This window comes from Cebus imitator, unplaced genomic scaffold (genome assembly GCF_001604975.1).
Source record: "Cebus imitator isolate Cc_AM_T3 unplaced genomic scaffold, Cebus_imitator-1.0 Scaffold130, whole genome shotgun sequence".
Classification (NCBI taxonomy): Eukaryota; Metazoa; Chordata; class Mammalia; order Primates; family Cebidae; genus Cebus; species Cebus imitator.
Genome location: NW_016107445.1, coordinates 3840283 through 3855257, shown reverse-complemented (window position 1 = coordinate 3855257; position 14975 = coordinate 3840283). Strand labels below are relative to the sequence as shown.

General features: G+C 37.0%; 1 protein-coding gene across 1 annotated transcript in view; it reads right to left on the bottom strand.

Annotated features, from left to right (window-relative positions):
- The window catches only part of MAN1A1 (mannosidase alpha class 1A member 1), a 184486-nt gene that overhangs the window by 70436 nt on the left and 99075 nt on the right, over nt 1-14975 (bottom strand). The window contains exon 6 of the mRNA XM_017541052.2: nt 4627-4721. Coding sequence (XP_017396541.1) covers nt 4627-4721 — 95 coding nt within the window. The remainder of the gene's footprint in view (nt 1-4626; nt 4722-14975) is intronic.

The following is a 14975-nucleotide window of genomic DNA, read 5'->3' as shown; positions in this document are numbered from 1 at the left end:
ACAGCTCTACTAACTTAATGTAAAACCAAGCAAGTGTCAGAAACATCCACACAGAAGTGATAAAATAGTGTATAGCTAAAACTAGCTCATTTATCAAGAAAGACAGAATAATTATTAGGAATGCCCAAACTGTAGGCCCTGTGATAGAAATGAATAATGGGAACACTAACTACATTATTTTAAGAACACACTTTAAAAAACCCCAAATCTAAGTCTACTGTACCTAGACTTGAATTACCTTTGGAAATATAGAAATGGTGAAACGCCTGATTTTACAAACCACAGTGGTGATTTTTCTGCTTCAGGTTGGAGAAAAAAAAGCATAGGCCTCTTGCTAATAGTAACAACAAGAACAGACACCAAACTTGACATTGTCACATTAGAGAAATTGAGTTCTACCAAAACCTAATATTAGAAAGTCAATGATTTTCTTTTAGCAGAGGTGTTGTGTAACTTATGCATCCTCATTCTATGATCGTATTGGTGAAGGAAGCATGTTAGTCTAGTCAGGAACTATGTATAGCATCTATGTTATCAAATGAGTACTTGCTATTAAATCACAATCTCAGTTAACTTATAAATTAACATGGCAGCTCTTGAATTAAGAATTTACAATAGATGTGGCAGAAAAGACAATTTAAAAATATTTTTTTTTTCTGAATACCTTTTGGGACAGAGTTGTGTATGGGCCAAGGTATAGGGGACAGCTGGCATAGAGATGCTTTCCTAGTTTTGGAATGCTGTCACCAGCAGAAGTTTCAAAGGAGAGGGGAAAAAATATATCTGGCAAAATAATATTTTCTTAATTACCTTCTCAGAATAAGAGAATGTAGAGCATATGAGTGAATTGTATAGCAATTCAAAATATGTATAGCATATGAGTGAATTCTTTAGGTTCTCTGCATATATTCAGCTTGCACAAATACTGAAATACAACTTGACTTATTGATGTTTTGTCTCCAAATACATAAACCTCCCCAATTCAAAATACTGCTTGCCTTAAATTCAACGTGGTGAGTACTTATTATCTCTCCTTGGCCCATCTTACATTTGTCAATACATGTGTGAGTGTATAACACAGAAAAAATATATTCTGCTTTACCAGCCAGGCTGTGAGTCCCCTGAGGGAAAGGACATGTCTGTTATCTTTTTGAATAAAATGAAGAGAAGTAGAAAATCTTCCCAGGATTTAGTAAGAAATCTTTATTACAGCAGGAACTCAAATTAATGCTTATTTTTGACAAAGAAAAGGTAAAGAAACCAATTATCTTTAGGCAATAACCAGAATACCAGAGGAATGTGAACAGATAATACCAATAAGTTCACACTGTTGTTAACATATATATGCTGGCAAAGAGACACATTAAAAACTAATTTCAACATTGAGACGGAGGAGCAGAATTATGATATTATAGCCAGCACATTCAGTGTTTCTCCAGTGGTAATTCTTGCCAAGAGTTTCAAAGCCAGTCAACAATGAATACACAGCTAGTCTAAAAAGCATTCTTTAAGCCCTTTTATTTTTCTCCTGGGCAGCTTTCTACATTCTCTTATTCTGAGAAGGTAATTAAGAAAATATTATTTTGCCAGATATATTTTTTCCCCTCTCCTTTGAAACTTCTGCTGGTGACAGCCTTCCAAAACTAGGAAAGCATCTCTATGCCAGCTGTCCCCTATACCTTGGCCCATACTGTGAAAATAAAGTTCACTGAGAACAGTATATATACACAAGTGACATCAACAGCACATCTGAAAAGTAGTACTGTAAATAATTATGAAATGTCACTTCTTCCCCTACAGGAAAACTTTTAAGATGATAATCAGCCTCACAGCTGGAAGTACAGCTGATTCAAGAAGTGTACTTGATTGGGCAAAGGAACAGGAGGAATTTTAGTGAACTAATATTACTATTAATTTTGCCAGTGCTTATTGTGTGAATTTGGGTAAGTCACTGGTATTTAGTAAATGGGATTGAGAGTGGATAAAATATATAATTAAAAATTCATGCATGTTGCCAAGAAGAAACTAAAGTATTTTTATCAGCTGCCAAATGGTTGCTCAATTTCATCCAGTTTGACTTGAAAACATCAGCAAATACATAAATGAAAATGACACATTTTTTACCATATGCAATTTTCTGTAATCTCTGAAATTAAATAAGTTCTAATGTAAAATACTGTGCAAAATAAAGTCATAAAAATCTGAACACCCTGGTTAATAAATTCTTGAAAGACATCGTTATGAAAGATAATAGATGATTTAGTAATTTAATAAATTATTTATATACTGAAAAATATCTTCATGGTACACTAAGGATAGATTTAACTAAGGAAAAATCCACCTGGCAATTAGAAATAAACACTAAGTAAAGTTAAATATACTTCAAAATAGTATATTTTGAATTCTAATTTCTTATGCTTATTTCGAGGGAGGCCAGAACTAATTAAGTAATATCATCATCTCATAAAAATCGGCTCAAGTTTTGCAAAGATGTAGCCCACACCTCTATTAGTTTTAGTAGATATTTTTCCAATTTCATTACCTCCCAGGAAACAAGAGAAACTAGCTTCACAGAATTTAAGAGAAGGCTGGAGTATCATACACTCTGGGATTTATAAACTGGGGGTCTTTGGTAGGCCTCCATTGTACTGTTAGCTTTTGGAAATTGTGTAAAAATCCATTTAGTCAGGAATATGCATTTTATGAGAGGGATGTGTTTCAGCAGAATCTTAAAGTGGTCTGTGAACCTCAACATGCTCACAAAATAATGACTGAATTCACCTACCTTCCTGGTTACAAATTAGCCAAAGGAGTTTAAATGATTCCTGCAAAGATAAACCTTGAGTAGCTGTAAAGACCTAGATTCAGGTGTTTTGATAACCAATTAGTTCACTGTACTACTATGCCCATATCACTTTTCTTAGTAGAGAAAATATGAGTTAATTGTGCACAGTGCTTTTGTGAACATATCTTGTTTTAGGTAAGAGAATAGTATCTTGGTCAGAAATACTATTTATAAATACAAATCCTGAAGATATGAAAGAGAAGATCTACAGGAGTCAAATGAAATACTCATGGGCCTCCAAACATAAACCAAGCTGCTTCCAAGCCAAGCTCAGACCCACCCATGCCTTAAAACCCTACAGCACATGTATGATCTTCAAGCTGACAGAGAAAGCCTGAGGACCCCTAAAAGAAGAACAGATAATGAGGCATCACATTCTACAACAGAGAACTATTAATACCTCAGTGGAACATGGCCCAGAGGTGTGAACTCTCCCCACCCCACTGACTCAACAACTCCCTGCCCCACTCCCCACACCTATATGTAGGTACAAGATGATTTCAAGGTTTAGATGCATAACATACAAATGAAAATAAAGCATGGCATCTCACAAATTTGTTAGAAGAAAGAGAAAATAAACAATGATTTATTTCATGGTTTTATGATCAATATTTGGACAGAATGTCACTAAAATAATTAGGAAGAAATGTACATTAATCTTGCCAAACCCATGCTGTGCAATCTCTTGGTGTTTCTAAACCAGAAAGCTGCTTCATTTGTACATATGCCTCAATGTGCATATAGACATCTAAGTGAATATTCTAGCTCTACTATTTACTTACTGTATGGTATTGGACAAATTAATTAATCTCTTTGTGACTAGAGCTTCCTATTAGTAAAATGGAGATAACAGCATTGACCTTTTTGGGCTGCTGTGAGGATAATATGCAGTAATATGAGTAAACAGCCTATCACATTTTATAGTGGCAATAATAGCTATCATCACTGTCTCATCATTATCACAGAGAGGTACAGGCCATTAATAACTTCTGGGTAGGAAGGTGTTCGGAAGGAAGTCTTAGACAAAACTGTTTATTAATGAAATGCTTATGAAAACTCCAACTACTCTCTGGGAGAACACCAGAAAGTCTGTTCAGCTTAGGGGTGTGTGTGTGTGTGTGTGTGCGTGCGCACGTGTGTGCACACGTGTGTGCGTGTGCATATGTGTTTTCCAATTGGAGCCACATTCTCAAGAACTTGGCATATCAGGGTTCTCCACCAAAGAGGATAAGAAGGTTGGATTGATCTGGGTGAGTGGATCAGTTGCCTTCTCTTCTTACAACTTGGGGGATGGGTAACTGCAGGTGCTCCCAATCTCTGTTATACCAGCTCCTTTCATGGGGGATCTAATTAGTGCAAATATTGTATCTCTGCCATATTTCTGACCAGTAGCTGAACTGAAATAAGGGTTCTTGGGAATTTGCTTCTTTGGAAGTGAAATGCTTTGATGACTTATCTTAAAAGATAATAGGATTCTCCTGGTATTTATGGAGAGAGACAGTATCATTGATGCAATGTCACTATGAAACAGTGAAAACCCCCAATCATGTCTGGCCTGAATGACTCTGTTGAGGTCATGCCATCCCACAATGGGGACACGTCTGAGGCTATGGAACACTGAAAAGCTAACAGCTGCCAACAAAAGGCAGATCTCAAGACTCCCAGTGGAGTTTGTTAGTCACCAGCATCATACAAGTAATTAACTGTCTAATGTATACTTATTAGGCAACAATCTTCAATATTCCACCTTAAAATATGTTGTTGAAAATGAAGAGTTTTACCTTTTCATATTCAGCAATGCCCAAGGTATTCCAGAGGGAGTATGGAATGCAGGTAGCAATTTTACCCCAAGTTCCACTGCTTTCTTTCGGAAAATCTGAAAAGTTAAACAGTTAACTGTAAGCTACTGTTGCAAGCAAAATAAGACGTACTAAACTATTATCTAATAGTTAGCACTTTTCTACTTTAATATTTTATTTATCTGACAAAAAGCTCATCAGATTAATAGAATTACCTAGTAAAGCAACAACAGGCCAGGGACTATCATACTGGGGATATTAATTCTCAATCTTGGTTGCACATTAGAATCACTTGGGGAGATATGGATGCTACTGATGTGAATGTCCTACTCCTGAGACTCTAATTTCTACAGTCGTAAGCTTCTGGATTAGGATTTTAAAAGCATCACAGGTGATGTCCAGTGATTTCAATGTGCAAGCCGGGGGAGAACCACTGTTGTTGGAGGATAAGACCTGAACTGAGAATCAGGAGATCTGGTCTATCCTACCTTCAGCATTATTATTTACTAGAACACACAGAAAGGAAAAGTTTTAAAATGGCATTATCACAGGTCTATGTGTCTTCTCAACCCTTGCAGCTTTAACTTTCTCTGATGATAAGTGTAAGTGATATAAAAAATACTTAGTTAAATTAGGTACAGATTCAGCCTAGAGTTTAGCAGGGAAGAAAATTATATGCACATAAATATCTAGAACACAGATGAGAGCTGGAGATAAAATACTAGGTGAGTTCAGTGATGTATTCAGATGAATTCAGTGAGGCTGTATGCTGGAGACAGCATGTAGATGAGAACTGTATGCAGCATTGAACCAGGGCTAATAATACCACAGACTGGAGTGAAGACTGGAAGTAAATAGGAGATTCCTGAGGGATAAGCCTCCTCCCCACAGAAAGAGGAAGTGGGGCCCTACAGAATAAGCAGGGAATAGGGCAGCCTGCCTGACAAAAAGAGGATACTGGTAAATGAGGTCAGGCATCCACAGCTCAGGCCAAAACATGGAGGGCCATAAATGCAAGATTGAAAAGTTTATTCTAGTTAGAATGGAAAAATAATGAAAGTTTCTGAGCAGCCAATTCTATTGCACAGAACTGTGTTTCATTAGAGGGGATCCATCCTCAGTTTTAGGTCCAAAGAAAAGTACTAACTTATTTACTGAAGAAAGGTCTGCTATGGTTGTGGCACCAAGCAGGTGCCTGGTCCCCTCTCCTTAAGCCATATGATGGAGCATGGTGGACTGGAAGTGTACCATTTCTTCCTCAAACAAGGAAGAAGTGAGACAGGCTGGAGGAGCCCTGAAGAGCATGGAGAATGGAAGCAAAGTTCTCTCAGCCACTGGGGAAGGATTCACTAAAGCAACTGACAAAGAAGTCACCTGTGGCTTCTCCAGAAGGAAGAGCTTCAGTGCCTAAACCTGCTCTAAGTCCTGAGCCTCCCTACTGAGACATCCAGGCACTTGGGCTCCCAGACTGAAGGTAATCCAGTAATACCAATGTTGAGGCTACTTCCCAAGCCCTATCTTTTGAAATACTAAAAAATATTATTTTTTAAATTTAAAATCTTCCTTACATACCAAAGATCTTTTGGAATCTAACTCTCATTTAGTAGTGAAGTCAAGAAAGAAATGATTTGGTTGACAGTCAATTTAGATAAACTGACATTCCTTGTATACAAATAAATACATTTGTAGTATATAGAAAGTGCTAAAAAAAATAGAGGTGCCATTTTCTCCACGAATTATTGTATCTCTTGTCAAAGGGGATAATTGCCTGTATCAGTAACTAATAGTTTATGGAGAGGAGCAAAAAAAAAAAAAAAAAAACAAAACAGAGCAAAGGGTGTATTCTTCTTTCCCTTTCTCTGCCTTACCCAGAAATTTCACGTTGTCTCCTGCTATAAAGATTTATCCAGTCACTGCCCAGCCATCTGTTGAATTTCTGGTTTCTACCCAACTTTTTAAACCTGTTAATTAACTCGTTTTCAAGAAGCTTACATAAGATCGAAGTCAAACTATGTAATTAAAACACCAAGTTGGATATAACCATATGGCATAGGAGTTGAGGGCTCACGCTTTGAAGCACAACGCCTGTGCTTGATCTCAGCTCCACTTCTCCAAACTTGGCAATCTTGTATAACTTGCCTAATTTCTCTGTCCTAAGCTTCCTCATCTGTACAATGGAGATAACAACAGCATTTACTTTTTAAAGGCTGTGGAAAGAAAGAAGTTATTATACTTAAATACTTTAGGACACACAGTAATCACTAATAGGTAATTGTAGTTTTTATGGTGATAATGATCATGGTATTTCCACCAGAAGCTGGCTTTTATCCAACTGTTGTTTTGGTGACTTCTACTTATTCAGCCTCCTCTCACTCTCTCCTCTCTCTCTCAATTGGTGCTCCCAATCTCCGTTATACCAGCTCCTTTTATGGGGGATCTGATTAGTGCAAATATTGTATCTCTGCCATATTTCTGACCAGTAGCTGAACTGAAATGACGGTTCTTGGCAATTTGCTTTTTTGGAAGTGAAATGCTTTGATGACTTATCTTAAAAGATAATAGGATTCTCTGGTGGAGTAAGAAAGGTTTTGTGTGTGTGTGTGTGTGTATGTTACTCCCCACCTGCCTCTTCCTTGACATACACACACTCTTAGTCATGTGCATTCATTCTCAAGAGCTAAGGCCTCTGTCTCATCACCTATTTGCATTCTCGAATTCAACTTTCTATTTTAGCTCTAGTTCAGTATTTCTACCTGTGTACACACATCACAATTTGACTGTATTGTTATCTTCTGAAACTTAACATGTCCAACACAAAATCAATCATTTAATATCCTAGGCAAACTTTCCCAGTTCTACCACTGACATTGTTTTTCGGTCAGTCCCTTGGACTCAAGTGAGCAGGCATTTTGACTTTTGATTTACTGCCCCCTTCAGTCACCAAGTATCATTGTTAACTCGTCTGAAATGTCTTATATGCAGCTCATTCTCTAATAGGAAGATAGGCCATGTTCTCATTGCCAGGTAAAAAAAAAAAAAGAAGGTCCTCTTATCTAGCCTGCTACTTTCCTTATTTCCATTAATATTTTTTCCTCATCTCCATTAATCTGTATTTATGTTACCAACTTTCTCTTTCTACCATACAATTTTCTTGTTCAAGAAATGGTAATGACTTCCTCTGTTGTCTAAAATAGTAGGTCAGATCTGCTCTACTGACGATTCAACCACCTCTATGAATCAGACCCTTCAATTATTTTCTGTCCATGTGGCTCTGGCTCCAGTTCCAGCTTCTGAGTCTTCACGGTCTTAAGCACTCATTCACGTTCAGTCCATCTTAGCAACTTTATTTATACAGTTCTCTCATTTTAAATCACCCTCTTCTGCCTCCTTTTGACTGATGCAAATTTACCTATTCTTTAAGGCCAAAGTCAAGTCTTGACCACAGGCCAAGACTCCAGGCCAAGATCTTTACCTTCTCTGAACTCCCACACTAACTAGTACCAAACAATGCAGTCTTTGATACAGATCTCTAAATGCAAGATACAGAAGGCAAGAGAGAGATCTCTCAACGTCTTCTTGTGTTTTCTCTCATATCCTCCAATAATTTTTTCTTTCTAGAAGTAGAGAAAAAGACCTCAATTTCTCCTTCACTGTCTATTATACATATCTAACCCAGATTAAGTCATTTTGTATTTAAATTTACTGATATCATCACAGGGCGATATGAGTAGTAGGTAGGATGATATTCATAGTCTCAGTTAATGGATAGGAACAGTGGCCCTTTCCCATATCGGGGTTTTTGCACTTGGAGTTTCCTCTGCCTGCAATGCTCTTTCCTGAGCTCTTTGAATGCCTGGGCTCATTTTTACCTTCAGGAATCTGCTTAAATATCCCCTCTTGAGAGGTCTTTTTCTAACCACGCCACACAAAGTTGGCCTTCCTTATTTGTTATTGTATCACCTTGTTTGTTTTTGTCCCATTATTTATCATGTCTTAATTATTTTATTAGCTTGTTTATTGTTTGATAACACCACTAGATATGATCTCAGTGAAGGCTTGGAAGCAGCTGGCACTCAATAAATGTTCATTTAATAAATAAATGAATCAATCAAAGATTAACTACTGGGTGAGTACAAAAGTAATTGTGGTTTTTGCATTGCTGGAATTTGCCTTTTGGTGCTGGAATACATTCTTAAATGTGGTTACATATCATTATGTTACATATCATTTATTATGTTACATATCATTTTAACGGGCATTTCTCAGTTTATTAATTTTTTTGCTAATGACTTATTACTTGCTGTTTATTTTATGTTGATTTTAGACTATGGAAATGATGTTAGGCAAATGAAAATTTCAGTGATTTTCTTATTCGAGTTCAAAATGGGTGGTAAAGCAGTGGAGACAACCCACAACATCAACAACACTTTTGGCCCACATTGCTAAGAAGTGTACAGCACAGTGGTGATTCAAGAAGTTTTGCAGCCAGGTGCAGTGGCTCACGCCCGTAATCCCAGCACTTTGGGAGGCTGAGGTGGGAGGATCACAAGGTCAGGAGATCAAGACCATCCTGGCCAACATGGTGAAACCATGTCTCTACTAAAAATAGAAAAATTAGCTGGGCATGGTAGTGCATGCCTGTAGTCCCAGCTACTCAGGAGGTTGAGGCAGGAGAATTGCTTGAATCCAGAAGGTGAAGGTTGCAACGAGCTGAGATCGTGCCACTGCACTCCAGCCTGGCGATGGAGTGAGACTCTGTTTCAAAAAAAAAACCAAACAAACGAAAACAGAAGTTTTGCAAAGGTGATGAGAACCTTGAACATGAGAAGCACAGTGGCCAGCCATGGGAAGTTGACAACGACCAGTTGAGACCAATCATTGAAGCTGATCCTCTTATAGCTACATCAGAAGTTGCCGCAGAGCTCAACATTGACCATTCTATGGTCATTTTGCATTCAAAGCAAGTTGGAAAGGTGAAAAAGTTGGATAAGTGGATGCCTCATGAGCTGAGTAAACACACACAAAAAAATTATTGTTTTGAAGTGTCTTCTTCTGTTATTTTACACAACAATAATGAACCATTTCTCAATTGGATTGTGATATGTGACAAAAGTAGATTTTATATGACCACCAGCAATGGCCAGATCATTGGATAGATCAAGAAGAATCTCCATATCACTTCCCAAAGCCAAACTCACACCCGAAAAAAGGTAATGGTCACTGTCTGGTGGTCTGCTGCTGGTCTGATCCACTACAGCTTTCTGAATCTTGGTGAAACCATTACAGCTGAGAAGTATGCTTAGCAAATCGATGAGATGCACCAAAAAATGCAATGCCTGCAGCTGTCATTGGTCAACAAAAAGGGCCCAATTCTCCACGACAATGCCCGACTGCACTTCGTAAAACCAATGCTTCAAAAGTTGAACAAATTGGGCTATGAAGTTTTGTCTCACCCACCATATTGACCTGGCCTCTCGCCAACCCATTACCACTTACGCAGAAAATGCTTTCCAAGAGTTCACTGAATTCCAAAGCACGGATTTTTACACTACAGGAATAAATAAACTTATTTCTTGTTAGCAAAAATGTGTTGATTGTAATGGTTTCTATTTTGATTAATAAAGATGTGTTTGAGCCTAGTTATAATAATTTAAAATTCATGGTCCAAACACCACAATTACTTTTGCATTAACCTAATAATATACCTGGGGCATTATAAGAAACCACTGATATCATAGTGTTTGCAAAGTACTCCATCCCATTCCACTAGTTGATACTGTCTGAAAATAATTATCTCCAGTATTCTAGAGTCTTAATCTTTGGCACAATTACAAAAGATTTTTAGATAAAAATATCAATTAGCTCATTGATGATTTAATCAAATCATACATGAGACTGAATGAACTTCAATTCTCAAGGTTTGATTTGTTATCTCCTCCTAAGCTCTGATCAGGTTACTGGAAGAGGAATCCAGATTCTAAAAGAGAACATCTTTCTACCTAAACTGGTTAACTTGTAATAAAACTAGCTTGTAAAATTAATATTGTTGAGAGAATGAAGGAGGCATGTCACAAATCATTCTAAAGGGCAATTAAGTTTTAAATAGCACATCTTAGATGATGTACTAAAAAGAAAATTGTTATGAAAAGTATACTAAATGGCACTTTAGTGCTACTTCAAATGGGGACAGGCATGATGGAGAGAGCCCTGGACCCAGGTCCTTGGATTGGCTGTCCTACTGTTTCCATGTGAGGCCTGGGCTGGTGAGTTAACCCTTCTGGTTCTCAGTTTCCCCAGAAAAAAAGGGAGAGTAGCGCTGACCATTTCTATTTTTGATTTATCACTGGAAAAATTAGTATTCAGAAGCCACAAAACTAGTACTAAAATGTGGCTGGGAGAAAGCAAGACAAATGTCATTTTTTGAAGATAGGGAATGTTAATTCGCCACCCAATTCTTCACTGATCTTGGTTTCCAGGGTTTGTTGGTGCCTACATTTGGCAGGGAGGATTTTACAAAGTTAAGAAGTCAAGGTGAAAAATTACAGTTCATAAAATGTAATTCCTGCTAATAGAAGATATTTTTTAATGTCCACTAAAAGAAAATATGGTTTTGTACAAATAGCAAACAGTTTGGGATGGGCAGACATCTTATGATCCAACAAGAATTTTCTAAAAGATTTTGCATTTTGGAGATTCTGATTACATTCATAGCAAACATCAAAACAATATAACTTGCTGAAAGAAGGGTGATAAAATATGATGAAATAGTTCTTTTGAACATGTAACTAACAAATAACTTTAAATAAAAACTTTTATGACCTAAAGTTAAGAATTTCAAAATGACTGCATGAGAACTGTATCTTTTCATTACACTTAAGTAACATCAACACAGACTTATTGCTGTTTTTGATCAATGTTTTAAAAGCTTCGAAATTTAAAATCTATCAAATAAACACATTTATCTTTTTACCCTTGCAGCTAGTATTAGACAAGGTTGTAAACAAGACATATGGTGTTCTTTGCCTTTCTAGTTTGCAGTTCCCTAAAGAACTATACAGGAATATACACACGCCAGAGCAAAGAATAAGAAAAAAGAAATGAATAAGAACAGATGGCTTTGGAAGGAAATATTTTCAGTTCAGACACGCTTCAGTTTGAAATGCACAATCAATATCAAAGCCTGTCCTCAAATGCTCATGTTGAAAACTTCACCATTAAAATATCAAACACTAATCTGCCATTAGTTTAAGAAGAGTTTACCTATTACTCATTTTCACTACATAAAACTTTCAGCACGAGATGCCATAGACACAATAAATACCTTTGGCTGCACATAACTAAAATAACCCATACACTGTTAGTTGAATTGATAAACTTGCACATAATATGGGCCAAAATCAATAATTAAACCTATAGGTACTTATTAAGCTATTCTGGCCTTTTAGAGTAGACTCCTGAAAGATTTAAATATCAGAATAAAGATATGTAAAAATAACTAATCCAGCAGAAACTTAGAGCTGGAAGGGACATCAAAGGTTATCTAGTTCCGTAGTTTCATATACAGATGAGGAAACTGAAGTTCAGAGAGGGCCTATTCTCCCAGTTAAATGCTCTGATGTGGGATGGTTTACTGCCAGCTACACCCAAGTAAATATCAGCTTCCTGTCATCTCAGAGACATGTGATCCTTTTGATCCTGGAGGACTCTGCCCTGTGGGCACACTTTCTTTCACTGTCTCTTTCTTATCTTCCCATTATGTTTCTGTAATTGATGAAAGCCTAAAACTAAAGGTTTTTTAAAAAAAATTAAAAAAATTGTCGTATTTGTCAAATTGCATTACCAAACTTCATTTTTTTAAAAACAATATATTTAATTAGATAACTGCTTTTGTCAATTACTTTGTTTTTCTCCCCTGTGATTCAATACAATTCAATTTTTAGCCTTCGGGCAATTAGATGAAAAGAGTGTTGCTTATTCTCCTGAAATATTAACGCACAGAGATCTTCCCAACTTGTTTCTTCAAAATAAAAAAGGCTGCATTTGCTATCCTGCCAATAACCATTGATTATAGCCAAGAAGAATCAATGTAGCTGTCCTTTAGACTTGAGTTTACTAACATATTAAAACATAAAATTTAAACAAAGGAAAATACTTCTAATTGTAGGCATAATTTAACAATCTAAATGTAGAATGTTCTAGTGAATAGGCACTTTAGATTTATCTAGTTTTTAAAAGATATTTATTCTCATGAAAAAATGACAGGTAGTGAAAAGAAGTGGCTTTTATGCCATCTCCTAGTCAAAATGAGTAAATGTTGATAAATGAATGAATAAAATTGCATCCTGTTATTATTATTATTTTTTTTTCCTGATCGAGGACTCACATTCATTCTGTAGTTCCTGAATGGGGAGGGTTTTATAAAGCTAAGAAGGCAAGGTGAAAAATGGGGAATGCTGGGGAGAACTTCAGGCTGTTGTTCAGGGCAGGGATATCACCACTGTCCATGTGAGCAGCAGTAAATGCCACATATTCATGGCAGTGTTTCCCTGAGCCCCAGAGTGGTTAAGGCTACCTGGAAATAGGCACATTGAACTAAGAGCCAGTAGCCCTAGGTTCTAGTTCAGCCCTAGGCCGGCTACTCACAGGTTGTGCCATAAAGAAGATGAGTCACTTCGTTGCTCTAATTTTCTTTTTTGTAAAATCAGAACACTAGATAAGATACTTTCTGAGGAACGTTTCTGCTCCACAGGACTGGCTTATTTTAAGACTTAATAAGCACTTAACTACATATTTACCAATGTGGTAAGGCTATATAAGAGAGATTGATGAGAAAAAAATTCAATCCCTGATCTTAAGAACCTTACAACCAGGAAGGCAAGTCAGTCATATAGAACCATATAATCATAAGATATACAACATAAAACAATATAAACCATAGGTAGAGAATAAATTAAGTGATACATGCTGTAACTGTGGGAATTTTAAAAGAAGTGAGTTAGGTCTAGGGGGAGAGGTAAAGTTGCAGAGGTGGCACTTGTATGGATGCAGGTTTGTACTTATTTGGGAGTGGGTATGTATATGTTTATATACATGCTCTGGATTAATGTGGAGGAGGAGAAGAGATAAAGCAAAAGGGAAGAGATGGTGCTTTTCATGATAGAGAGCAGGTAGTAGATTACTAGGGTCTAGAAAATGGTAAGTAAGAGAGAAAGAGATTAAATAAGACAAGCTCATGGCGTTAAATACCAGGAAGAAAAGTTTAAAAGATGGTTAAAAGAGCACATCGGGGCCAGGCATGGTGGCTCATGCCTGTAATCCTAGCACTTTGGGCAGAGGTTGAAGTGAGCCAATATCGCGCCACTGCACTCCAGCCTGGACTACAGACTGAGACTCCGTCTCAAAAAAAAAAAAAAAAAAAAAGCACTTCAGATTGCCTTAAGGAAGTCCTAACACTTACTGAGTGCCTCCCATTTATGATAAGTGGAGGGATTTCTGCATCATAAGCATTACGAGAAATAGGACAGGAAGAAAAGCAGTAGTTCTCATTGGTTATTGGACTTTTCTGAGTTGTAAGAGGCAAACATATATGAATGACAACATCAAAAAATACTGTATTGGCAACCTGACAGAAGGAAAATCTTAATAATTAGGGTTCTTTAAAAAAATTTTTCCCAAGAAGAAAGTACGTGCTTTTGTACACATAAATGAGGAGTGGGCTGGGAGCAAGAAGCAAGGAAATGGTATGATAAAAGTTACATGTCCTAATATTCATTCAATATGGAAGTTAAAAAAGGGAGAGGAAACCCAGTGGCTATACAGCTCTTGGCCTTAGAATTATCCTTAGGTGTACCACATGTGTTATTGCAGGCATTCTAAGTCCTAAAATACCTGCCCAAGAATGATAAATAATAAATTACAAGAACACCACAATAATCCAAGTTATTATTTATTAATTACACCGTGTCTAAAGCTGGGTTGTCAATCTACTCATTCTATCTCAATTTTAGGTTTAAAAAAATGGGCAAATCACCAACATGACATTTAGAAAAATATGTAGTATATAGTGAATGTTTATATTAAATGTGACAAATAATTTCTGAAAATACCTTTCATATCAAAGGAAAACATCTTTATTTTAAAAAATATAATGCCGGGGGGTGGATCCAAGATGGCCGTTTAGGAACAGCTCAGGATTGCAGCTCCCAGTGAAAGCGCAGAGGGTGAGTGGACGCCGTGTTTTTATTGCCCACAGACTAGGAAATTCCCGGGCAGAGGTGCTCCACAGTCACCAGCGCGGCTGTTTCGGCCAGCGCGGCTGTGCCGGCCAGCGC